Source organism: Pelobates fuscus, chromosome 2 (genome assembly GCF_036172605.1).
Source record: "Pelobates fuscus isolate aPelFus1 chromosome 2, aPelFus1.pri, whole genome shotgun sequence".
Taxonomy (NCBI): Eukaryota; Metazoa; Chordata; class Amphibia; order Anura; family Pelobatidae; genus Pelobates; species Pelobates fuscus.
Window position 1 is genome coordinate 135,870,425 of NC_086318.1, and position 26,165 is coordinate 135,896,589.

Consider the following 26,165-nt stretch of genomic DNA (forward strand, 5'->3'; position numbering starts at 1 on the left):
TTCCCTTTAATTCCTTTAGATAAGAAAGCACCTGGGGAGACCTACTGGCACCATAACCACTTCATTTCGATTAAGTTGTTATGGTGCACAGAGTACTACTTTAAACTAAATTATGTGTCCTAAATCTTGTAAGAAATAAGAATTACTTGCATAATTGGAAAGCAGAATTCTAAAAAAAAAAAAAAAATGATAAACTTACAGCTGGGGTATTTAAATAGCAGGCTGGATTGTTCTGTCTTATTTACTCATGTTGATTTTTCTGCCTGACCTAATGTATATTGTTTTTCAGCAGGTACAAAAAAAATGCAAGCATTTTTGAAAGGTGGGACATCCATCAGCACAAAGCCATTGAAAGATAAAGCCTCCGTGTCTGGAGCAGGCAGCAGCACAAATGTCAAGAAGCAGAAAGCAGTCCCTTGGGTGGAAAAATAGTATGTGATATTTCTAAAACAACATTTACATATTGTTATCACTTTGTATGACACAGTTTGCAAAGTGTATTTATGAATGTAATAGGCTTAGAGTGAGTGGGTTTTGTTCTCTGTATTTTATATTTTATGGGAATTGCTCTTTTCCTTTCTCAGCATAAATGCTACTGAAGTATTTACAGCATAAAATTGTGCAATTGATGTCCGTAAGAACATACTTAAAGAAACACTATAGGCACCCACACAGCTTCATCTTATTGAAGTGGCCTGAGTGCAGTAGCCCCTGTCACCTTGACCCTGCAACGTTAGTTATTGCGGGGTTAACTCATCCTGTAGTGGCTGTCTTCCAGACCGCCATTAGAAGCTCTTCTTGGTGTTTCATAAAGATTTTTATTTCAGACGTGCAAGCTTCAGTGCTATAGGTGTTTGGAGTATCCCTTTAAGTATGCATTCAAATGTATGTTTTGTTTTTTTTGTCCATGAATTATTTATTGTACATTTTTTTTCTTTATCTTTTCCACTAACTTTTGTGGATTTTTCCTCCAGGCACTCCAAAGCTCAGCTGAGATTTTTCCAATAAATTTGTCTTGTGGAGCTTTGGAGTGCCTGGACCATTTTCTCTTTCTTATAATCTGTTGCATCATAAAAGCTGTAGTCCTATTACAGATATGGGTATACCATTTGGATACCCCTAACTATAGGGAGCAAAACAAAAATAAATAAATTTTATGTACCAAATCTAGTATCGTAAAATTGCCCACAATCTGCTCAAACAGCTGCCATAAAAATGAGCAGCAATGGATTTAAGCAGGCCCTGAGCTGAACATCCACTCAAACACCCTTTTTTGCAAGGCCAACTTGTCTGCTTTTATAAGGTTTGTTATAGGTGACATGTTGAAATCTGACTGAAACATTTAAACCAGCCAGTGGTATTTGGATAGGCTGAAATCTGGTGGACATTTATTTCCATGTTTTGACGTCCAAACGCTCCTAGGTGATTCCAGATTATTTCTAATTTGTTTAAAAGTTTTTTTTTTTTTTTTAAATGTTTAAAGCATCAGAATGTTTACAATTTGTTGTTAACAGTGCTACTCCATTGTTTGAAATAAAATATTTATGCGTAACTACCAAAGAAGAATAAAGAACGAAAAATATTACAAACTAGCAAATATTTTATAAAACGGAAATTCAGTTTTTTTCAGTTTGCCCAATTCACTAGTTAGTGAAAAAACTCCAATATATTTTATAATTGGAAAGGAAACTAATGTACACAATAGGGAGTTAAAATTGGACCATGTATTACCCCCTGTGTAGCTAAAGGAATAGCTGCATTATTAAGACGGGATGCAAAATTAAAAAACCCTCACTTAAATTGTATGTGTAATGTAAAATGTGTCCAGGAAGGACAATAAAACTAATAAATTAAGCTGTGGAAATTAGAAATTTATAATTATTTTTTTTTTCTGTCATATGGTGGCAGTACCAGTGGGTTTTGCTCCTTCCTGTGGACAAGCATCTAACAAGCTTAATTAAATCAACAAAACCCCTCCCCCTTGCCCTATAAGAAGGGCTATCCGGCAAAACCAACCTCAGTTTCCTTTCTTGTCCCGAGAGGGAAGGACACAGCATCTGGAGGGTGAGACACACAGGCTGCTGGTCTGGGGGATTCCGGTCCGAGAGCTGCCCGGGCGGTTAGCTGAGAGACCATGCTACCTCCGTTATGGTTACGGAGCAGATGGATACATTGCCTCTTATGCCGAGAAGGTTCCGGCGAATACTTTCTGGAGGCGGTCTTGATGACCTGCGCACAGCGGTGGAACGCACGCCCGGGAGGTGATGCGTTCCACCAAAAGTTTCCGGTGGTGCGCATGCGCATGCCGAAACTTTATTAAAAAAAAAAAAAAAAGCGCGAAGTTTGATGCTCGGCATAGATGAAGCTGTGCAGTACCCACTGACAGCATGGATGCTTGCCAGAAGTGGTACGCCGTGTCACCAACCCCCCACACGGTTCAGAGGCATTTTGAGGTGAGGTGAATTAATCTTTCCTTCAAAATGATCTCTGTAAAAGTTTAGACACTTCATTTGCAAAGTGTGAAGCCACGTGGTAAGAAGAGGACGAAGATGACGGTATATGTACCCACTTTATGCACTATGATGAGTTGCTGTGAGCAGTATAGGTACTCTCTATATGCTCTATGACGAATTGCTGTGAGCAGTATATGTACTCGCTATATGCACTATGACGAATTGCTGTGAGCAGTATATGTACTCACTATATGCACTATGATGAAGTGCTGTGTGCAGAAGATGTATGCAATATATACACTACGATGTGTTGCTGTGAACAGTATATGTAATCACTATATGTTCTATGACGAGTTACTATGAGCAGTATATAAACTCACTATATGCACTATGATGAATTGCTGTGAGCAGTATATGTACTCGCTATATGCACTATGACGAATTGCTCTGAGTAGTATATGTACTCACTATATACACCATGACGACTTGCTGTGTGCAGAAGATGTATGCAATATATGCACTACGACGTGTTGCTGTGAACAGTATATGTAATCACTATATGTTCTGTGACGAGTTACTATGAGCAGTATATATATACTCACTATATGCATTACGACGTGTTGCTGTGAACAGTATATGTAATCACTATATGTTCTATGACGAGTTACTATGAGCAGTATATATTCTCACTATATGCACTATGACGTGTTACTATGTGCAGTATATATTCTCGCTATATGCACTATGACGTGTTGCTGTGAACAGTATATGTAATCACTATATGTTCTATGACGAGTTACTATGAGCAGTATATATTCTCTCTATATGCACTGTTGTGTTGCTGTGAACAGTATAGGTTACCACTATATGTTCTATGACAAGTTCTGTGAGCAGTGTATGCACTCACTATGGGCACTATGACGAGTTGCTGTGCACAGTATATGTACCCACTATATGCTCTGTGTGTGTGTCTAAGATGACTCGGCCTCAGTAGGGTACACACTATAAAGTCCTTGTATAAGGACAAGAACCTCTTTAGATGTATCCACTAGATGCTCTATGTCGCATTGTTTTGTTATCCACTCGACCTTAGTAGATGCACCCACTATATGCTCTATGCCGAGTTTGAAGTGTGGCCTCCGCTTCATTAGTTGTATGCACTGTATTCGTTAAGAATGAGAACTCAACCTCCGTGCATGCTCTGTTAGGAGTTACTTGAGGACTCAGCCTTAGTATATGCATCTACTATATACTCTGTCGAGTTGATGGGTGGTCTCAACTTCAGTAACCACTATAGGCTATTTTAGGGGGGTTCTTTTCCTTTTATATACTCTATAAAAAAAAAAAAAAAAAAAAAAAAAGCCTCACTAGTTTATGGGATATAGGTATACTCTATATGCCTTATGTATGAGGTACTGGGAAGACAGGGCCTCAGTATATGTCTTCACTAGTTTCTCTATGGATGAGTTACCAGGAGATGTATGCTCATTAGCCGGTATAGAGATGGCATCTTCACAGTAGCTCATATATCTATATCTATATCTGTATCTATATCATCTCCACAGGAGTTGCGTAACCCTGGTATATGGCATAGGTTGTGTAGGTATGCTTTCTGTTCATACAAGATTCAGTATAGGTTACTGATATCTCTGGCATTTTGGACGGTTAACGAACACACACAATGTAGGTGTTTTTTCATCAACACACTGCAGAACAGGATTAACCTCTGCCCCAGTCGTTTCAGAAATTGCAGTGGTCTAATAAATTCCATTACTTGTAGCAGGTGATTAGCGTGTAACCTCGGTACTGTCTAAAGAAGTACTGTTGTGTATATTAAGGCGATTATTTTAATTTTTGGAGATCAGATTGAGATCAGATCAGACTGAGCGTACAGAGGGAGACCGACGTTTCCCCAGCAATCCATATGTTCTATTGCCTATTCATAAGAGTCCCTAGATCTCGTAACATGTTAAAAAAGAAATCCCACTGTTTTCTCTCCCCGATCATAGAAGAAGGGGTGTTGGTAGTAGCGGATCCAATTTTCAAATTAGATAGAGTTCATTTCAGGAAGTCTGTCTTCCGTCTAATGTTTTCTGGTTGGGGATCGCTACAGATGCTCTTTTTTAATCCCCTTCATGTTTCGTGGTAATGATTAAGGGAAAATCCGCAGATTCCAGGGGTTTTAAGGTGTATTGCCACCCTTCATCTCTTCATTCCGTAGATATGGCAGAAGGCTGTAAATTTTCATGCGCACTCTTCTACAGGGTTGGTACATCAACCGGCAGGGAGGAACCGGTGTAGGCGCTCTCTCTCTCTCTCTCTCCTGCATGCGGTTATCTTGCTGAGGTGCAAATTCATCTAGTAGATATTTCGGTAGTTCCTTTCAGAGGGATTGACATAGCCGTCTAGCTCAGAGAGGGTATTTGGAATTAGGAAGTTTGGTCCTTATGTCCGTGTAATTTGACTCTCTGGAGTGGAAAATTGTTGTTCCAGCCAGGGCTCTGTTGACAAACTTTTCAACGACCAAGTCACTTCCTGTTTCAGTACAGGTCCCTCGGTGATGGATTACTCTCTTTGTAATGTGTCTTAGTTCCGCTTACGTTTTTTCTAGTTGTCTTAGAAAATTAGGTCTATCGGAGCCTTATCCTGGTTCTTTTTCCATGCTGAGCATAAAGATTCTGATTCCCAAACGTTCGAAGCTCTATCGGTCTCATGATGTATAGGGATCTACCCTAGTGGTTCTGTAGAGTTTCAGGTTGATAGCCTGACTACGGCTAGGGTTCTTCTTCATCATCTAGGTCTGCGGGAAGATTTGTTTGGCTATGTTGCTTGGCAACTATATATCCTGTTTAAAGGTCTACTTTCTGATAAAGGTTAGAAATTTTTTGGGGGGATTTTGGGAACACCCCTGCTGGTGTGTTTCATTCGTCTAAAAACCCTTGCTTTAATGTCTTCTGGTTTTTTGTTCGGCAGGCTTCGGCGTTTTCTTCTTTGAGGTCCAGGCCTTCAAGCCTGAGAATCCTGCTGTTCTTAGAGTTTACATCCAGATTTTAAGCTTGAGGTTTTTTGTAATCTGCCAGGTCCAGACATCCTCCTAGAGTTCTGTTTTCCCTTCCTGGTATTTTTGTCCTTGAATTTTTTTTTAGGTAACACCCGTTCGATCCTGTTAAAGGGTTTCCCTTACAAGTTTTGTTTCTCCAGGACACCTTCTTGGGGGCCATCTTATCGGCTAATATGTTCAGAGAGCTTCAGTCATTTTTCATCCCCAGATGATTTTTCAGTATTGCTCATGGACACGGTGGTTCTTCACGCTAAACATTTTTTTTCCCTACGGGTTGGTACTAAGTGTAGCTTGAAGGAGCTTTGTAATGTCTCTTTTCCTAGGACTGAAGAGCTCAGTTATTCTGGTCCTCTGTTTGTTAGCCTCCCATAAAAGGTGTAAGGATACAGTGATTCCTGCAACTCTTTTTTGTTTCATTTGACTCAGGCGAGTATGTTGGTTGGCCATTTTCTCCCGGTGGTCTTCAAGTTCCGGCTTCTCTCAGGACGCTTGGAGTATTGGCTGCCTCTGGGCCAGTAAGAACACTTGTTTTTTCTAGTGGCCTTCTGTTAGGCACCATCTTGGGCTTCCATTCCACATTTTCATAAAGCTCTACAGGTTAGAGATGTTCTCATCCTCTGAAACTGCTTTTTAGGCGTATAAGTTGCGACCTACGGTGACATTGAACCCGCCCTAGTTAAGGATCTTGCTATATCCCACTGGTACTGCCACCATATGACAGAAAAAACAGAAATTTTTACTTACCGTAAATTCTTTTTTTCTTAATATGGTGGCAGTACAGCTTCCCTCCCTCTATTTTTATCTTGATTCATATGAGTTCTATTTGGGATTTTTCTTGCTACTTACTGAGGTTGGTTTTGCCGGATAGCCCTTCTTATAGGGCAAGGGGGAGGGGTTTTGTTGATTTAATTAAGCTTGTTAGATGCTTGTCCACAGGAAGGAGCAAAACCCACTGGTACTGCCACCATATTAAGAAAAAAAGAATTTACGGTAAGTAAAAATTTCTGTTTTTTAGTAAAGAATGTGTTAAGAAAATTAATAACTATTAAATATTTCCTATTGTACTGTTTGTGTAATAAAATGTGTTTAATTCTTCCAATACTGACTGATCTCTTACAGTCGACCAAAATGTGTAGATGAAGTGGCTTATCAAGACGAAGTGGTTGCTGTACTGAAGAAATCATTGGAAGGAGCAGATGTAAGTATATTAATTCAATAAATCAATGTGTATGCACTGGATTAAAAAAAAACAGCATGGAAATACGCACACCTACCTCTTTGGAACTCGCTGCTAGAAAACCAAGTACCCAGGCTTCCTTTTCACACCAAAAGATAAACAATTGTAAGTGAGACTGCAAAGAATGTAAAGCCTAGCCTTTAGTTCTTTGGTTCTTCTTTATGAGAACTATTGCTTTCCTCTTTGTGCTGTGGCACGAAAACTGCAACTGGAAACACCTTTACAAAAGTGCCACTCTTTTTCTCCCCTAGTTGATTTTTTTTTTTCATTATAGAAACTTCCAAACATTTGGTAACGCAAAAAATGGGTTTCATAGAAAGAACAATGGAAACTGACCTACTAAGTATCTTAGTTCTTCTAAAAAATAAAAGAAAAATCTGACTGGAGTAAAAGTTGTAAAATTAAAATACAAAGCCCAGACAAACCTAGTTTAAAAATGATTAAAGGAGCACTATAGGGTCGGGAAGACAAACATATATTCCTGACGCTATAGTGTTAAAACCAACATCTAGCCCCCTCTTGCCTCCCTAAATATAGTTTCCCCCAAGCATGAGATGAGACTCTATGTTGAGAGTAAGCAGGAACTAGTTTATTGGTAGCCACAACTGGCCTTTTATGCAAGTCCCCATACAAGGGGCACTCCCCCCTGGACCTGAGAGTAAACCACAGCAGAAACCAATACACGATTACATTGGCTCTCGTATCCAGGACACTCCCACACATAACTAGGTCAATCCCTCCTCTGCGGGATAATTGAGTCAAGTACTGTATTAACTCAATTATCTCCAGACACAAAAACACATTTTTATAAAACCCCCACAAAAGTTCCTTAGCTTTAAAACATGCAAAACCCCCACAAAAGTGAACAACATATCCAAGAATCACCCAGATCGGTTCAGGAATTTCCTGGAAGTCTTTTTTTGGTCCCATGCCCAAAACAGTTCCAGAGAAACAGGGCTTGCGGTTGGTATAGTTCGGTAGTTTACAAACAAACTACCGAACATAGTCTATGTTCTTACCCTGGAGCTTGTTCCCCTCATCCAGACGAACGATTTCACGGAACAGTGCCCTTCTAAACAGTATAGAACTGAACGCAGGCAATGATGGAAGTCCAGCGGTGTTCGGGAGATTGTGTCCGATTTTAGTTCCAGGAACTCAACGACCAAACACCGCTGCCTGCGTTCATGCGAACAAGATGGCCGCCACCTCGTGGTCGTTCATGCGAACAGCTACCACCCAGACAGACAATTAGAACACTGCGTTTATAATCGTTACGAAGTGTTAATAGGGTTGTACAAGTTCCTGAGTGGTCTGTGGTTCGTGCGGCTGTTCGGGAACCGAACCATATAATCCCAATTGCACAAACAGTCTTTTTAAAGTATTTCAGCCAGGTCTATTGCAGAGGCCACATAGTACTGGGGCAGGAAGCTGGCAACCGGGCTCCTCCAAAAGCCGTGGCGAGGTTCTGTTCCCACACCCACCCTCCCTTATCTTTAGTAACTCCAATGAAGCTTCATTAGAGGTTTGGTGTATTTTTTGTTTTTGTTTTTCTTTTTATGGTTCTAGAGCAGGGTGTTAAATCAAATCGTTTCTAATGGAGACCACAGATCCATACTGCCAGAATTGCACCAGTACACATAAATTGTTAATTTCCTTAACAAAGACACATATAAATCCTTTACTACCTTATACACAGACTTACAGTATCTCACAAAAGTGAGTACACCCCTCACATTTTTGTAAATATTTTATTTTATCATGTGACAACACTGAAGAAATGACACTCTGCTACAATGTAAAGTAGTAAGTGTACAACCTATTTTACAGTGTAAATTTGCTGTCCCCTCAAAATAACTCGGCACACAGCCATTAATGTCTAAACCATTGGCAACAGAAGTGAGTACACCCCTAAGTGGAAATGTCCAAACTGGGCCCAATTAGCCATTTTCCCTCCCTGGTGTCATGTGACTAGTTAGTGTTACAAGGTCTCAGGTGTGAATGGGGAGCAGGTGTGTTAAATTTGGTATTATCGCTCTTACACTCTCATATACTGGTAAGTGGAAGTTCAACATGGCACCTCATGGCAAAGAGCTCTCTGAGGATCTGAAAAAAGAATTGTTGCTCTACATAAAGATGTCCTAGGCTATAAGAAGATTGCCAAGATCCTGAAACTGAGCTGCAGCACAGTGGGCAAGATCATACAGCGGTTTTGCAGGACAGGTTCCACTCAGAACAGGCCTCGCCATAGTCGACCAAAGAAATTGAGTGCACATGCTCATCGTCATATCCAGAGGTTGTCTTTGGGAAATAGATGTATGAGTGCTGCCAGCATTGCTGCAGAGGTTGAAGGGGTTGGGGTCTCAGCCTGTCAGTGCTCAGACCATACACGAACACTGCAACAAATTGGTCTGCATGGCTGTCGTCCCAGAAAGAAGCCTCTACTAAAGATGATGCACAAGAAAACCTGCAAACAGTTTGCTGAAGATAAGCAGACTAAGGACACATGGATTACAGGAACCATGTCCTGTGGTCCGATGAGACCAAGATAAACCTATTTGGTTCAACTATAGAACTCTGCAACTTTACTATCGAGGCTAGCAGGAGAACATGGCCTACTCATTCACAGCATATACAAGTGTGATCATAGACCTGATGTGGACCACCAGCAGACCAACTTCGACATAACTATCTCTGTTGGGATGGGTGGCGGTGGGATGCAATAAACTATTTAGGGGGATGGAAAAAAAGGCTCCCGTACTCGTTCTTTGTTCTGTATTTCAAAATAAAATAAGGTGCATATGTGATTTTTGTCAATTTTTCCTTTTTTTCTTTTTCTGTTTCTGCAGAAGTTAGACAAGCCAAGATTATTACATTAAACAATCCGTTCAACGTGTTATTACAGCATATTCAGACCCTTCAAAAAACAAAACAAAAAAAACAGTATGATCTGTGTGAAACTTATTTGTAAATTGGGTTTCTTATTTTATATGGTTAATTTTCATAATTTTTTAATTTTATTTTAAGCTCCCTAATCTACTTTTCTATGGGCCTCCTGGAACTGGGAAAACATCTACTATTTTGGCAGCCTCCAGAGAGCTCTACGGGTAAGTCACAATACACATGAAGCCCTGTCACTTGCTTAAGTGGTGCTGATCTTGCAGCATTCCACACACATTGTTCTGACAATGCTGTGTTCAGTAATGGTTAAAGGGGTTTATAATCCGGTGCTGCAGTCTGCTGTGCTAGTTTTAGCTTCTTTTTCCATGAACCAGTGTATAAATTAAATTAAACAAATGTATAGCATGCTCGAAAATAAGTCATGATGCAGTTATGTCCAGATTTGATTTGACTATTTTACTCAGTGAAATCTGACTTACACAAAAATGTCTCCATAGCATTTCTGTGTCTTCTAATCATTTTTTTCCAGCTACAGCAGAATATACAATTATTTCCCCCACCCCCTCCCTCCCCACCCTTCTTTTGCGTATATGCCAGTTCTAACACATTTACCCTGGTATATATGATCCTAAAATGTTGTGCTATCAACCACACAGTGCAAAAAAACAAAGTGTGTATTATTTTGAGGAGTCTCTTTACCATTTTCATTATTGAAGATAATTCACTAGAAGTGAGAATTCAAAAATAAATTTCAAATTCGATGGTGCAGTAGTTGAACTGGAAGCATAGCTGACTTAGAGAATGCTTCCATTTTGACCTTAAATTTGACCTTTTCATTGTATTCACTTTGAATTCTCATGTTTGGGAATAACCCTAACTAGGGATCGACCGATTATCGGCCTGGCTGATATTCTGTATTTTCGGCAAAATATCAGTATCTGCCTTTTGAGATACCGATAATGCAGACCAGGACCGGCGTGCCCATGACAAGCCTGGCGGTCCTGGGTGGGCCCCGCAGCGAAGTTTTTACCTTCCCAGCAGCTCCCTTCAGCTCCCCTGTCTAAATTTTGTGAGTCCCGCGGCCGTCACTACACAAACACATTGCATTCACTTTACGCACACTACACAAACACACACACTCTGCATTCATTATATACACACTACACAAACCCTCACTGCATTCATTATATACACACTACACAAACCCTCACTGCATTCACTATACACACTACACACTCACTGCATTCACTATACACACTACACAAACGCTCACTGCATTCACTATACACACTATACAAACACTCACTGCATTCATTATATACACACTACACAAACACTCACTGCATTCATTATATACACACTACACAAACACTCACTGCATTCATTATATACACACTACACAAACACTCACTGCATTCATTATATACACACTACACAAACACTCACTGCATTCATTATATACACACTACACAAACACTCACTGCATTCATTATATACACACTACACAAACACTCACTGCATTCATTATATACACACTACACAAACACTCACTGCATTCATTATATACACACTACACAAACACTCACTGCATTCATTATATACACACTACACAAACACTCACTGCATTCATTATATACACACTACACAAACACTCACTGCATTCATTATATACACACTACACAAACACGCACACTGCATCCACTAATGAAATACTCTCACTGCATCCACTACACACACATATTCTTGAAAACAAATTCTGACTGGCATATATATTTTGTGCATTTACCTTAATAAAAAAAATATATATATTAAATAATAAACATGTTCAGTTAACAGTAGATTTGTGTAGAAATAGTTTATTTTTTGAAAACGGTAAATGTACTGAATATCAGCAAGTTATCGGCTATTGGCCTGAAAGTTAACAGATTTTTGGTATAATCTATGTATATGTATGTCGTTCCCTAACCCTAACACGCTCAATACATTGTTTTAGTTTGCCTTTTATTCTTTTGTGGTGTGATATGGTATGATAAGGGGATAATGATCGCATATCACATCACAACTTGTTCTGGTGACATTTTACATACGGAAAAAGGCAATAGGCATAGGCCATCACTCTGTGAAAAAAATCATTCAACCCATTGCCTGCTGCTTTTTTAGCTTTCAATTTTTACAATATTTTTTTGTTTATCTTTGTTAAATTTAAGACTGTGCTGTGCATCTAGTAAGTTTATTTAGTAGCACCTTTAATAAGCTTGTCTTAACAATATACAGGCCTGAACTATTTCGTCAGCGAGTCCTTGAATTAAATGCATCTGATGAAAGAGGAATTCAAGTAGTTCGGGAGAAGGTGAAAAACTTTGCCCAGCTAACAGTAGGAGGCAGCCGTTCTGAGTAAGATTTATTTTCTCTACTATATATGTGTACACATTGGTCTGGCTATAACAAAGAAACAACATTAAGTAACAATCAAAAAGCCCCGTCACTTGGTTAAGTGGTCTGATCCTGCAGCATTCCACAGTAATTACTAAAGTGGTTAATAACCCTGTGCTGCAGTTTGCTGTGCTAGTTTTTAGCTTATGAACCGCTGTATAAATTAAAATTCATATTTGTTGTAAAAAGGAAATGTTATCACGTGGCTTAGTGCTGTATTTTAAAGGAACATTTCACATTCAAAAAATTTTTTTTGTAATCTAGATGCTCATCTTTTTCAATTTGCATTATGGGTCTCCCTTGTCAAAATACAAATGAAATATATATAATATAAATATGCTGGGGGAAAAAAATCACCAGTAACCTTGCCCCGTGATACACTAAACTGCCCACAATGAGACCATCACTCTTGGGGGATGCACTATGGGGGATGCACAGTAATCCTTGTGAACCGCTAGTCTAGTGCTTCTCTCATAGAGGTGGTGTCATGCTTTGCGTTTTAACGGGCAAGCCCTTGAAAAGGAGGTAGCGCCTTTAGTGGCTGGCTGACTGTCAGTCACTCAAGTCTTGTGTTCAGCCAAATGTTAACATTGTTATTTCTAACAAACGGCATTGTTTGAAATAGTCTGAGAAAAGGGACAGGGTTTTGGCACTAAAACCATTTCTTTACAATGCAGTGATTTTGGTGCGTAGAATGTCTCTTTACATTGTCAGTTGTTAGTAGAACTCTACTCATACTTATATTTTAAAGTCTTTTTTTTTTTTTTTATCTTTTAGACCAGCAGAGTGTCCAGCATTAACACCCTGAATTGTGGTTAGACTACATTCCTAATAATTTTTTAATAAATTAGGGTACTGTAATATGTAATCGTCTAATCATCAAAATATGCATCTTCTGGTTCAATTGTTACTAATGGCAGGCAAAAAATTAATTGTGAATTTTGGAAATTGATTTACATTGAAAAACAGCATTATAGTTGTGATGTAGATCATGTTACCTTCAATTCACAAAGCTAATGCATTGCACGTGTATAGCTATAACTATACTGAAATTTAAACCTTATTTTTCTATCCAGTGGAAAGCCGTGCCCTCCATTCAAAATTATAATTCTGGACGAAGCAGACTCTATGACATCCGCTGCTCAAGCTGCCCTAAGGCGCACTATGGAGAAAGAATCTAAAACCACTCGGTTCTGTCTAATTTGCAATTATGTCAGCAGGTGAGGTTCTTCCCTTTTTACTTTCTTTTCTTACCTGTACGATCTGTGACTGGATTCAGGTTTGAACAGGCAGCCTTTTTCTTCTGCCTGTTTGGGTGTCTCTTTCATTCTGTACAGACAAAGATGTGTATATCCTTTGTGCAGAAGGCTAGTGCTTTTGGTCAATATTGCTTAAATTCAGTCATTTTGAGCTTTAGATACATATTTCTGTGATATGTCATTATATATTGCGTACAAAGGTCTTTTCATTTTAATACAAGCAAACAGCAGTCACAAATATACTCTTTAATATAAAAAATAACTGTATCTTACACTTTTGGTAGTAACTTTGGCACGCATTATACTTGCAAACAAGTTGGCAAACAAGCTGACACGTGCGGAACATATGCACGCTTGAAGATACTGAAGCAGGGCCTGAGGACTGGCGGAGTAGGGCTCGCTTGCAGGCAGACATTGCTAGGAAAGGGGGCAGTGTGATTTTTTTTAAATTTTTTTTTTATTTTGAAGAGAGATCTATACATTTGCTAGTGATCTCGCTAGCACAAAGTGTAGATGAAAATTGATGAGGAATTAATTTCAGATAAGTGAAAACTGGCATGTCCGTTCCCCATTAATTTTCACATGACTAGGATCTTCAAAAGTCAAAATCGTAATTCAGATGTGGACACCTTGCTCACGGTTCCTAGGGGGAATATCAGCTGCATTTCACTGACAAGGCCTACTCAGGCTGAAACGATAAATAGTCCCCGCTGTAAATGTGTACTTGATATATGTGAATATTTTATACATTTTAACCCTTTGTTTTATGAAGCACAGTTGATGGGGGAAAAAAATGGATAATATGATCTTAGACCTGAGCTTTGTAAATTCTCTGTTTCAGAATAATTGAACCTTTAACATCTCGTTGCTCCAAGTTTCGATTTAAACCACTTGCTGACGCTATACAAACTCAAAGGATCCTCGAAATCTGTGAGAAGGAAAGTGTGAAAATTACAAATGAGGTATTTGAATTTTCTAATTATAGTAAGTGAGCAACGAGGAGCATGTACATTGTTCTCTCATTTAGTTTACATTGGCATTCCTTTCAACATAACCGCATAACCCCCAATATTATGGAGGTGGTTGGGTGGAAATCAATTATACAACCATGCTATAGTTACATTTCGAGGCTATTTTAGCATTCACGTTTGACATAAATTGCAGGTAGACACTACAAATTACAGATGCATAATACCATTACTTCTTTCATCTTGACTTTTATGTTTGTCAGTTTACATTTTATGATTCTGTAAATATTATATTATTGAGTTTGCATATCACAAAGGTAGCATTATAGCATGCTCATTTTTTATTTTCTTCTGTGCCATTACATTGTAAATGTGCTTAATGTTTAAATATCATTACATTGACATGGTTCTTGCACTTGTATTGCTGATGGTGTCCACATTTTGTTTATTCAATGTAGGGTTTAGCAAATCTTAAAAGTATGATGGATATTGAGTCATATACATGATAAAGATATTACTACATATTACAGACTTATACATAGTTCCCTTAATTCATTCATCACACACCCCTGCCCAGTCTGTGTACACACACACACCCCTGCCCAGTCTGTGTACACACACACCCCTGCCCAGTCTGTGTACACACACACACACACACACCCCTGCCCAGTCTGTGTACACACACACACACACACACCCCTGCCAAGTCTGTGTACACACACACACACACACACACACACACACACCCCTGACCAGTCTGTGTACACACACACACCCCTGGCCAGTCTGTGTACACACACACACACACACACACCCCTGCCCAGTCTGTGTATATACACACACACACACCCCTGCCCAGTCTGTGTACACACACACACACACACACACCCCTGCCCAGTCTGTGTACACACACACACACACACACACCCCCCTGCCCAGTCTGTGTACACACACACACACACACACACACCCCTGCCCAGTCCGTGTACACACACACACACACACACACACACACACGCCCCTGCCCAGTCTGTGTAAACACACACACACACACACACACACCCCTGCCCAGTCTGTGTACACACACACACACCCCTGCCCAGTCTGTGTACACACACACACACACCCCTGCCCAGTCTGTGTACACACACACACACACCCCTGCCCAGTCTGTGTACACACACACACACCCCTGCCCAGTCTGTGTACACACACACACACCCCTGCCCAGTCTGTGTACACACACACACACCCCTGCCCAGTCTGTGTACACACACACACACACCCCTGCCCAGTCTGTGTACACACACACACACACCCCTGCCCAGTCTGTGTACACACACACACACACCCCTGCCCAGTCTGTGTACACACACACACACACCCCTGCCCAGTCTGTGTACACACACACACACACCCCTGCCCAGTCTGTGTACACACACACACACACCCCTGCCCAGTCTGTGTACACACACACACACACCCCTGCCCAGTCTGTGTACACACACACACACACCCCTGCCCAGTCTGTGTACACACACACACACACCCCTGCCCAGTCTGTGTACACACACACACACACCCCTGCCCAGTCTGTGTACACACACACACACACACACCCCTGCCCAGTCTGTGTACACACACACACACACACACCCCTGCCCAGTCTGTGTACACACACACACACACCCCTGCCCAGTCTGTGTACACACACACACACACACCTGCCCAGTCTGTGTACACACACACACACACACCTGCCCAGTCTGTGTACACACACACACACACACACCCCTGCCCAGTCTGTGTACACACACACACACACACCCCTGCCCAGTCTGTGTACACACACACACACCCCTGCCCAGTCTGTGTATACACACACACACACACCCCTGCCCAGTCTGTGTATACACACACACACCCCTGCCCAGTCTGTGTATACACACACACACACACACACACACACCCCTGCCCAGCTTTTCTCTCATCAGATGTTTTATTTTTATTTATTTACAAAATGGATACTTTTTTTGTTAAGTGTAATTGTATAATTGGTACCTTTAGACTAATTACCTGAGTAAGGCATTGACACATTTTGTTTTTATAGCAAGTGCTCTCCTGTAACCATATTGCTTACAAGGAAATATTCAAGGAGAAGTAAGAGGAAAAAAACTTTACCCAAGATTTTAATGGTTGTAGGGTACTTGGGGCATAACCCAATGAGAAAATAATAAGGAAGATTAGAACGGACTTACGAAAAGCAAGACCAGTTCTAATCCAAATACCCTGATACAAGCTGATAATCCAGTAATAGGCCTTAATGCCTTAATAGATAAAAAAAATATTAAATCCCTAGCTGGAAAAATAAGAAAAACATAAATGACTGTGTGAACAGTAAGTGCAAAAAATAAAAATGAAATGTTAAAATAGGACCAACTGCTGGAGCCTTCTAATAGTATCCAAAAAGTGAAACCTCCACTTGAGATAAAGATACAGACCCTAGTAAGCATGATAGTGTTGCAACAAGAGAGGTGCTGAGCTAGGTCTGAAGTTGGGTGGTATTACATGATTTTGCTATTTCATGACGAAAAAAAGTCATGATTTTATGAAAGACACTGAGGCGAGTATTGCTTAACCCTTTCTTTACTGTCCACCAATAGCAGGAAAGAATACAACAGTAAGAAAAAATGGTAACCATAGTGATAGGCCACACCCATACCAAGTCCCAGTATAATAGTCGGCACGTCCCCACACATTTCCTCTTTCTTTGGAGATGCGACACAATAACCACAAAACACGAACGATGAAACGAAAATCCAGCCGGACTCAGATCAGGAACTATAACGAAACTGGGACCGATCCATCAATAAACAGGATTCCAACAGTGAGGGGCCCATCACAGCACTGTCCATAAACTTCCTGGCCACTTGGTGAAGCCGAGAGAGAAGTGATGAAGACCCTTGATCAACATCGAATCAACCTGTGAAAACACAAAAGACAGGAGCCGAACGGTTAAATCGGTACTTGAACCAAAGTGCGCATGCCAAGACATAATTTTATAACTAGACAGAAGCAACACTGTGCATAATTCAAAATAGGCATATTGTATAATCATGTAACATGAACAGGTTAATAAACGGCTGAAACCATACAAAAACCCACAGCGCATAATGAATACCTACCAACCCTGGAAAACCTTTAGGAGAGAATAAACAACCGCGTGGGGTAAATCAGTGAAATAACATAGAAGGGTGGGACAATACTCGCCTCTGTGTCTTTCATAAAATCATGACTTTTCGTCATGAAATAGCAAAATCATGTAATTTTATGTCAAGACACAGAGGCTCATATTGCAAGTTTAAAGCTGATCAATAACCGGAGAAAAAACGAGAGGCAGAGGTCGAAAGAAACTCACGAAAAGTTGATTTCTGGGACCAGTCGGCCAGCCTCATCAGGTCTTCCAGACGTGCACCTGAATTCACCATGGACTTGGCCAATGCCCCTCGGGCTGAGTGGGCACCGAAGATGGACGTATCCACGCCGGCCAGATACATCACCCATTTCAACCAGCAAGCCAATGTAGTAGTGGACACTGGGGAAGAGGGGTGACGAAGCGAGAGAAATAGCTGGGGAGACGACGTTGCACGATGTGCGCTCATCCGAAGTTCATTTTCCGTAAGCAAGCCACCGGACATAGGGCCGGAGTACCAAGGAAGCTCGGATAAGAAACCGATCGAATGGCGGTCTTGGTGCGTCTGGAGATGTTAAACGTCACCCCGTCTGGTGTGAAAGACCTAGGATCATAGTCCAGGGCACGAACATCCGATACCCGTTTGCGTGAAATGAGACGGAACAGGGAGACCAACTTGGCCGACAGCTGTCGCAGGGAGAGCTCCGCATTAGGGGGCCAGGAGGAGAACAGCGACAAAACGCAGGAAACGTCCCATGTAGTTGTGCAACGAGGTCTAGTAAGCGGCACACTAACAGATGTTGGCCTGCTGGGCAGCCGTCAAATCCTTAGTGAGCCAAGAAAATGGCCGATCTGTACAAATTAATCGTGCAATATGCCCAACCAGCTTCAAATAATGAATTCAGGAATAGAAGGATCGCAGTCACATGTGCTGAAACGGGATCCAAGTTCTGAGCCAGGCACCAGCCAGTCCAAGCTCTCCAAGCGGTCCCATATGATCGTCTAGTCCCGGGAGCCTATGAGTCAGCCAGGAGGCGTCGAGTTGCGTCCGAAACCCCCTTGGATGTCCCATGGACTCCCGAAATCCTCCACGAGAGCAGCAGTAACGACCCGTCCGCTAGGAGGGGATGCCGGAGGCCCGATGGGTCCTGGAAGAGTTCGGTAGAGATGGCAGCAGTCTGGGTACGTCTACTGCCAGTTCCAGGAGTTGTGGGAACCAGGATTGGGTCCCCCAAAATGGGGTTAGTAGGATCAGGTCGACTATTTGGCGGCGAACTTGGAGCAGGACCCGAGGGATCATGGCAAACGGGGGGAAGGCGTAGATGAGTGAGCCGGTCCGGATGCATTCGCTGGCAGTCCTGTTAGCAAAACTCCGGATCACGAATTAACCCGCCAGGAGTTCCAGAGCATTGATGTGGAGGCGGGATTCGTCTGCTGACCAGCGACCCCCGGTAGTCACCCCGTTGCAATGGGCACCCCAGCCGTAAAGACTGAGCGTCTGAGTCTACCGTGAACTCTGGTTGGGAGCCGAAGATGGCCCTGCCATTCCAAGCCGAGAGGTTGTGGATCCACCAGGTCAATTCGTCCCGAGTCTCCGAGTCCAGGTAGATCATGTCCGCATAGGACGCCCCTTTGTGAAGGTGTGCGATCTTCAGGTGCTGGAGGGCACGGTAGTGGAGTGGGGCTGGGAACACCACTTGGATTGATCCTGCCAGAAGGCCAATAATCCATGCCAGGTGGCGCAGAGATAGCTGGATGCGTGTTACAGTGCAGCGCAGTTCCTTGCGGATTGTCCGTATCTTGGACGTAGGGAGGCTGAGTGACACCGCTTCAGAATCTACTATGAAATCTAGGAACTCCATGGGTTGCGAAGGAGATAGGCAGGATTTTTCCCAGTTGAGGAGTGTTACGGACACTCCACAAGACCAGTATTGGATTACATTATTTTAAGTTACCGAAGACGGTTCCTTCGGTATTATTGTTAACTATACCCAATTACACGTACAATTAGGATTATAGATTCGTGCATACGAACTAAGACCACCCAGCCCTTGGCGTGTGCCGCCACTTAACCTTTTTCACCTTTGAAACAACCGAACGGATGACCACCGGGAAGCTGCGGTTTGCGGTTAACCACAACTTTAATTGACTGCCTCAGGGTGGCCTCATTCGTCGACTATTTTCACCGTACTCAAACTCCTGAACGAGGACCACCTACGCTCCTGCGTGTGTCGTCAATCAGAACGTTGAGGCTGCAGTTAACCGCAGGCTAATTGGCCCCTTCAGGGCGGTCTACGTTCGGTTCACGAAGGGCTGGGACAACTGGCCAGAGAGCGGTATTCGCACAGCCTGTTACCCTGATTTCGCTCCAGGGGTTTTGGAGCAGAGTCCCACTCACCTATTCACGGATAGAAAACATGGCCGCCATTCGTCTATATAATGCGCTCAGACCTGAGCTATCTAATGAATGGTAGAATGTAAGGGGTACCTAGTAAAATGTTCTAAATGTGTATTTTATGCTGTTTTTACATGTTGGAAATACACGTAGGATTCTGGGCATTTGGATATAATTGAATTGCCATAACCGTTGGAATTATTATCTCCAAGCTGGGCGGGGACTATTTCAAACGATGCAGGGTACTGTCATTGGTCAACTGTGTGTATTGTCCCTGTATCCCATCAGGTCCAGAGGGGGCTGTCCCTGGACCTGGGATTTTGCATAAATAACGCTGTCCCTGTGCCATTAAAGCCAGTTCGTGTTTGACCCTCAAATCGCAGGCTTGACTCGTTTTGTGGGAACCAGGGTATCCTAGCTATACTAGAGCGAGTGGGATTGCTTTATATTCACAGGATTCTGGTGGTCTGCTGAACGGAACAGCGCTTCTCTCTCTCCCCACTCGGGAACCAGGACATCCAAGCGGTCCAGCCTTCAGCTAGCTTGGAGGTAACCGTAACAAGGAGAAAACTCAGGTGGGAGAGGAGGTCCCTCGTCCATTGAAGATGTTTCCGGAGGACTGAACGATCCTGTGCCATGATGAGGACGTCGTCCAAGTAGACGATTAGCCGGACTCCCCGACTGCGCTGCCAAGCCATGGTGGGGCGCATCAGTTTCGTGAAGCACCAAGGGGCTGATGACAGTCTGAAGGGGAGGCACGTGAAGCGCCAGGTGTCTCCATTCCAGAGGAAACGTAACAGGTCCCTGGATGACTCGTTCAAATCCAACTTTGCCATCCAGTCTCCCCGAAGGAGTAAGTCCCGCAGGAGGTGGATGCCCTCGATTTTGAAGTGACGATAGCGCACCAGGGTGTTTAGGGCACGGAGGTTGATAACTGGGCACATTTGTCCGCTTTCTTTTCCACTAGGAAAATGTTGCTGATCACCCCTGTGGAGGACACCGGGGCTTGCTCTATTGCCCCTTTTGCGTGGAGGGCTGTTAGTTCCGCGTCTATCAAGGCGCGGTCGGTTGTTGAAAGCAAAATAGGGCGAGGTGGGGGAACGTGACACGGAGTGTCAACCAGTTCGATGGGAAACCCCCGAACTGTGGTCAGAACCTAGACATCTGAGGTGATGTGGCAGGTGTGGAAAAAATGACGGAGTCTGCCCCCTACACACATATTGGAAGAAACATGAGGTAGATGTATTCTAAGGGCGTCTGGAACCAGGGTTCCCTCTGAAGCCTCTGGAACGCCATGGTCTTCCGCGCCATGGTCTCCTGGTAGGGTGTTCTCTGAGTGTAGGAGCCTTGTCCCGATCCACGGGCATGGTAATTGGAATGGCCGGACAGACGACCCCGGAATCTGCCTGCCCTGGTAGAGTCCCGCCCCTGAAACACCCTCTTCATGGAGGATTGGGCCTTTTCTAGGGCTGTAAAGGCACCCACAAAGCGTCCCAGGTCCTTAATAAAGGAGTCCCCAATTAAAAGGCTCTGGGCGTCCTTGCCCGCCTCTGTGTTGGCGAGGTTGGCCAGTTTGGGTTCAATCTTGAACAGAATGGCTTTACGCCTTTCAATGGATAGGAAAGTGTTTACGCTGCCCGCAATGCACATAGCCCTCTGCACCCAGCCACGGAGTTCCTCCGGGTCAACTTGCCGGTTCTCGGCTCTGGCGATTTCAGCCAGGTCAAACAGTTTGGCTAAAGAGCCAAATATGTTGTGATGTTTATCTTGGCACTATTTAAGTGCCGAATCTAGACCCTTGCGGGGATTCCAACCCATTTTGGAGAGGAATAGAGTCATCTTTGGGTCCACAACAGGGGTCTCACAGACTTTGCCAGTTAGACGTTAGAGCCCATAGCAGCCATAATGGCGTCAGAGACTGAGCGCTGTAGCGCCAGGGACTGGGTCTCATCAGTTGGGGCATAGAGTCCCCAACAGAAGAAGGGGACGCAGAATTGGAAGATGGGTTATCCAAAACCTGGGGCGTGTCCATCTCCCTAGGGGAGGAGGGGCTGGCAGGCACTTTAGATCTGGGCTTGGTAGTGCTGTTAGATATTCCCCAACAAAAGAATAAAAACTAAACAGTATAATTGTATGGGAAAAGTTGCTGAAAACAGGGTAGAGGAGACTAGCAGGAGTTAATCGCCCCAAACTAGTATAACCTAGGAGGGTATAGTTAGGGAGCTCACCAGGGTCCAGACTGGCAGATAAGAGAACACGCACAAAGTCATAGTGACAGGAAGTCAGGAAAAGGCCGCCGGCAATCTCGCGAGATTCGCAACCAAAAATAGTCAATTCGTCAAGTTAAAGAGCTGAACGTTCGGCAAAAAAGAGACCAATTCAATGGGATAAATAGACTAAAGGAATGAATAGGAAACAGGTGAATGCACTGACTGTTCGAATAAAAAGTAGTCGAATGCGGCAAAACAGACGAATGTAGCGAAGTGCTAGAAAAAACAAACGAACGGCATGTGTTCCTGAAGAATTTCACGAAAACAGCCAAACAATCGCAAAAGGGCGCCAAATAAACGGAGAGAGGGAGAAAATGGAGCCAAAGGGTAGTGAGGAAAATATAAGGAAATAAGTTAGTAATCAGAAGAAGCAAGTGAGCATGGATAATACACAGAATAAAAAATAAGGAAGGTCTGGAACCCTGGGCTCCAAGGTAATCAACATAATACATAGTAGTAAACAAGCATGTAATAATACACAGAAAAAATCCTTATAGGGAAACTCCAGTGCCAGGAAAACAATCAGTTTTCCTGGCACTGCAGGTCCCCTCTCCCTCCCACCCCCCAATCCCCGGTTGCTGAAGGGGTGAAAACCCCTTCAGTAACTTACCAGAGGCAGCGACGATGTCCCATGTCGCTGCTTCTTCCTCCGCCACCGCTCCTCCTTGTGATTGCGTCGGCCAGTGGGCGAGACTGATCCCGCCAACCGGCCGGGGAGACCTAATGCGCATTAGCGCTCCCCATAGGAAAGCATTGAAAATGGATTTCAATGCTTTCCTATGGGGAAATGAGCGACGCTGGAGGTCCTCACACAGCGTGAGGACGTCCAGCGACACTCTAGCACAGGTTTCCTGTGCTATGTTCCAGGAATTCCCCTATATTGGCTGTCTAGTAGACAGCCACTAGAGGTGGAGTTAACCCTGCAAGATAATTATTGCAGTTTATAAAAAAAACTGCAATAATTACAGTTGCAGGGTTAAGAGTAGTGGGAGTTGGCACCCAGACCACTCCAATGGGCAGAAGTGGTCTGGGTGCCTGGATAAATAAAAGCAAAACAAAGGAACTATCAACAAAAGGAGCAGTAGAAACGCAAATAACCATAAATAAATTATATACATAAACAGACATCAATAAGAGAATAGTAGTATGTATGAGAGAAAATGTTATGTACTTATCTTTGGTCGGAGCAGCAAAGAAAGAGGGAATGTGTGGGGATGTGCTGACTATTATACTGGGACTTGGTATGGGTGTGGCCTATCACTATGGTTACCACTTTTTCTTACTGTTTGTATTCTTTGCTGCTATTGGTGGACAGTAAAGAAAGGGTTAAGCAATATGAGCCTCCGTGTCTTGACATAAAATTGGATGCTGTCAAAAGGTATAATGTGAGAAGAGTATATACATATATATGCTATGGAGAATAATCAGCAAATTCAGTTGTGAATAAATTGATATGTAGGTATCTCTAATTCAATGTTAAAGCTCAAAAATACCATTGAAGTGGGAGAGTGGGTGCAGTCTCCATTGCTGGTTATTCTCCATAGCATAGATATGTGTATACTCTTCTCACATTATACCTTTTGACAGCATCCAATTACCCCCAACTTCAGACCTAGCTCAGCACCTCTCTTGTTGCAACACTATATCAGGCTTACTAGGGTCTGTATCTATATCTCAAGTGGAGGTTTCACTTTTTGGATACTATTAGAAGGCTCCAGCAGTTGGTCCTATTTTAACATTTCATTTTTCTTTTTTGCACTTACTGTTCACACAGTCATTTATGTTTTTCTTATTTTTCCAGCTAGGGATTTAACGCATTAATGCCTATTACTGGATTATCAGTTTGTATCAGGGTATCTGGATTAGAACTGGTCTTGCTGTTCGTAAGTCCGTTCTAATCTTCCTTATTATATGGTTTACAACCTTATAGCTATTATGTGCGGTATCTGAAAGATCCAAAAGGCAGTGGCCAGCTATTCATGGCAACATCTGTATGGTTTTGTGATGACGCTATTGAAATGGGACTTCTTCATGCTTTCAACTTGTGTTGATGATTGTGTGTGCTAAGTTTCACTATATACATTTTAATGTGTTTTCTTGCAGGCAGTGTCTTGCTTAGTTGAAGTTTCAGAAGGAGACTTGAGGAAAGCCATTACGTTTTTACAGAGTGCAACAAGGCTTACTGCTGGAAAAGAGATAACAGAAAAAATTGTGGTAGAAATAGCTGGGGTAAGTATATACATTATACCAGTGGTTCTCAAACTTTTATGGTTAAAGGCACCTTTAATATTTTCATAATTTTTCCAAGGCACCCCAAGTCAAAATTTCTAGGTTGTATAACTGTACAGCGCTGCCGCATATACTGGCGCTATAGTGTAATGTACAGTGTTGGCGTTTGAAGGGGTGCTTGTTTTAATCCAGGGGTGTTTGTAATGTTTGCATTTGATTGCAGGGTTGTGTTTGAATGTTATGTTCACTTTTAAATGTGGATGCACATAAGTGTGAAGTATTTTTGTTTGAGTGATTTGTGTATAGTGTTTGTAAATCCTTTTGGCATTTGAATGCAGGGGTGTGTTTGTATGTAATGTTTGTTAGATTGCAGGAGTGTGTTTGTATGTTTTGCTGGTGTATATACATACAGACAAATTCATATAGACACCGACACATACACCCCCTGACACACACAAACATTGATACATGCAAACACCATGATACAGATACACACACTGACATGAAAACACACATTCTGACACACAGATGCCCATACACAGATGCATATCCTGACAAACAGATGTGTAAGCTGACACAGAAGCACACTGATACACACACACACACGTGATATTTTTAATATCTCCTGTTAGCTTATCTTATGTGTCCAGGAGGGTGGCTTAGAGTCCTAGTCCTGGTGGGAGTGAGGCTTCTGGAGCAGCTCTGGAGTGCTCCTCATGCTGCAGCTGCTTTTTCTCCTTCCTGCTCAGTCTCTTTGCATGATGCATGATGCTGAGAGGAAGTGACAGGCTGTCACTTCCTCCCCACTGGCCGACATTACAGGGGCCAGGGCGCGTTCTAAGAGGACCACGGCACCCGACCTGGCCCCTGTTCAGCAGTAATGTTAACCGGTGCTATAATCATAGCACCGGGGAAACATTCCGCAGCACACAATTTGGGAACCGCTGTATTATACAATCTAACTTTCTTAACAGTTGACTGCACTAATTTCTAAATTGGGATTGCAATTAAAGGAATTGAGCCGCTCCATCAAACGTTTCCTTAGCTGCCATTACATGTTTAAAAAACAATTTCAGATTGATAGGATACACCTGTCTATTAGAAATGATGCCACAAAACTGTGTAAGCTTGTCAAACATGTGGCCCACAATGAATATATTTGCCAGAGCAGCCACTCCCCCTTCCCTCCTGCTCGCAGTGCCAGAGGAGCGCTCGCCTGGTTCAGCAGGGCTGGAGGACGGACAGACAAAATTGTAAGGTTGGGGGAGGGGGGCAGTGTATTAATTTGAGGGAGGGGGATTTCTATTAATTTGAGGTTGGGAGAGGGCACTCTATTAATTTGAGGGAGGAAGGGGGCAATCTATTAATTTGAGGGAGGGGGCCAGTGTATTAAATTGAGGGGAGGCAGAAGGGAGGGAGGGCAGTGTATTAAAATAGTGGTGGGACTGGGGGCAGTCCATTCAATTAGAGTAGAGGGAGGAGGGGCAGTGTATTAGATTAAGGGGCAGTGGAGGGAGGAGGGGCAATGTATGTATTGGATTTGTGGGCAGTGTATTAGAGTGGTAGGAGGGGCAGTGTGTTAGATTGGGTCTGCATGGAGGCGCTGAACGCTCCCCATGGAGATGCGGTTTGGCCGTGCAGCTTTTTTTCCCACAAATGCACAATAGCCTCCCAATGCTTTCCTGTGGGAAAGCATATGATTGGCTGAGATCAAGTTTGATGATCTCAGCCAAAGTGAAAAAACACACTCATAGAACTTGAAAATAAAC

General features: G+C 42.7%; 1 protein-coding gene across 3 annotated transcripts in view; it reads left to right on the forward strand.

The window, feature by feature from the left end:
• RFC4 (replication factor C subunit 4) overlaps window positions 1–26,165 on the forward strand; it is a 32,947-nt gene that overhangs the window by 3,827 nt on the left and 2,955 nt on the right. For 2 of the 3 annotated variants that reach the window (XM_063441060.1, XM_063441059.1), the window contains exons 2-8: window positions 293–431; window positions 6,634–6,712; window positions 9,776–9,855; window positions 11,924–12,043; window positions 13,159–13,302; window positions 14,183–14,303; window positions 24,271–24,396. In XM_063441060.1, coding sequence (XP_063297130.1) covers window positions 304–431; window positions 6,634–6,712; window positions 9,776–9,855; window positions 11,924–12,043; window positions 13,159–13,302; window positions 14,183–14,303; window positions 24,271–24,396 — 798 coding nt within the window. In that variant the 5' untranslated portion in view covers window positions 293–303. Of the gene's footprint in view, window positions 1–289; window positions 432–6,633; window positions 6,713–9,775; window positions 9,856–11,923; window positions 12,044–13,158; window positions 13,303–14,182; window positions 14,304–24,270; window positions 24,397–26,165 lie in introns of all 3 variants that reach the window. The other variant, XM_063441058.1, reaches the window with a different exon arrangement.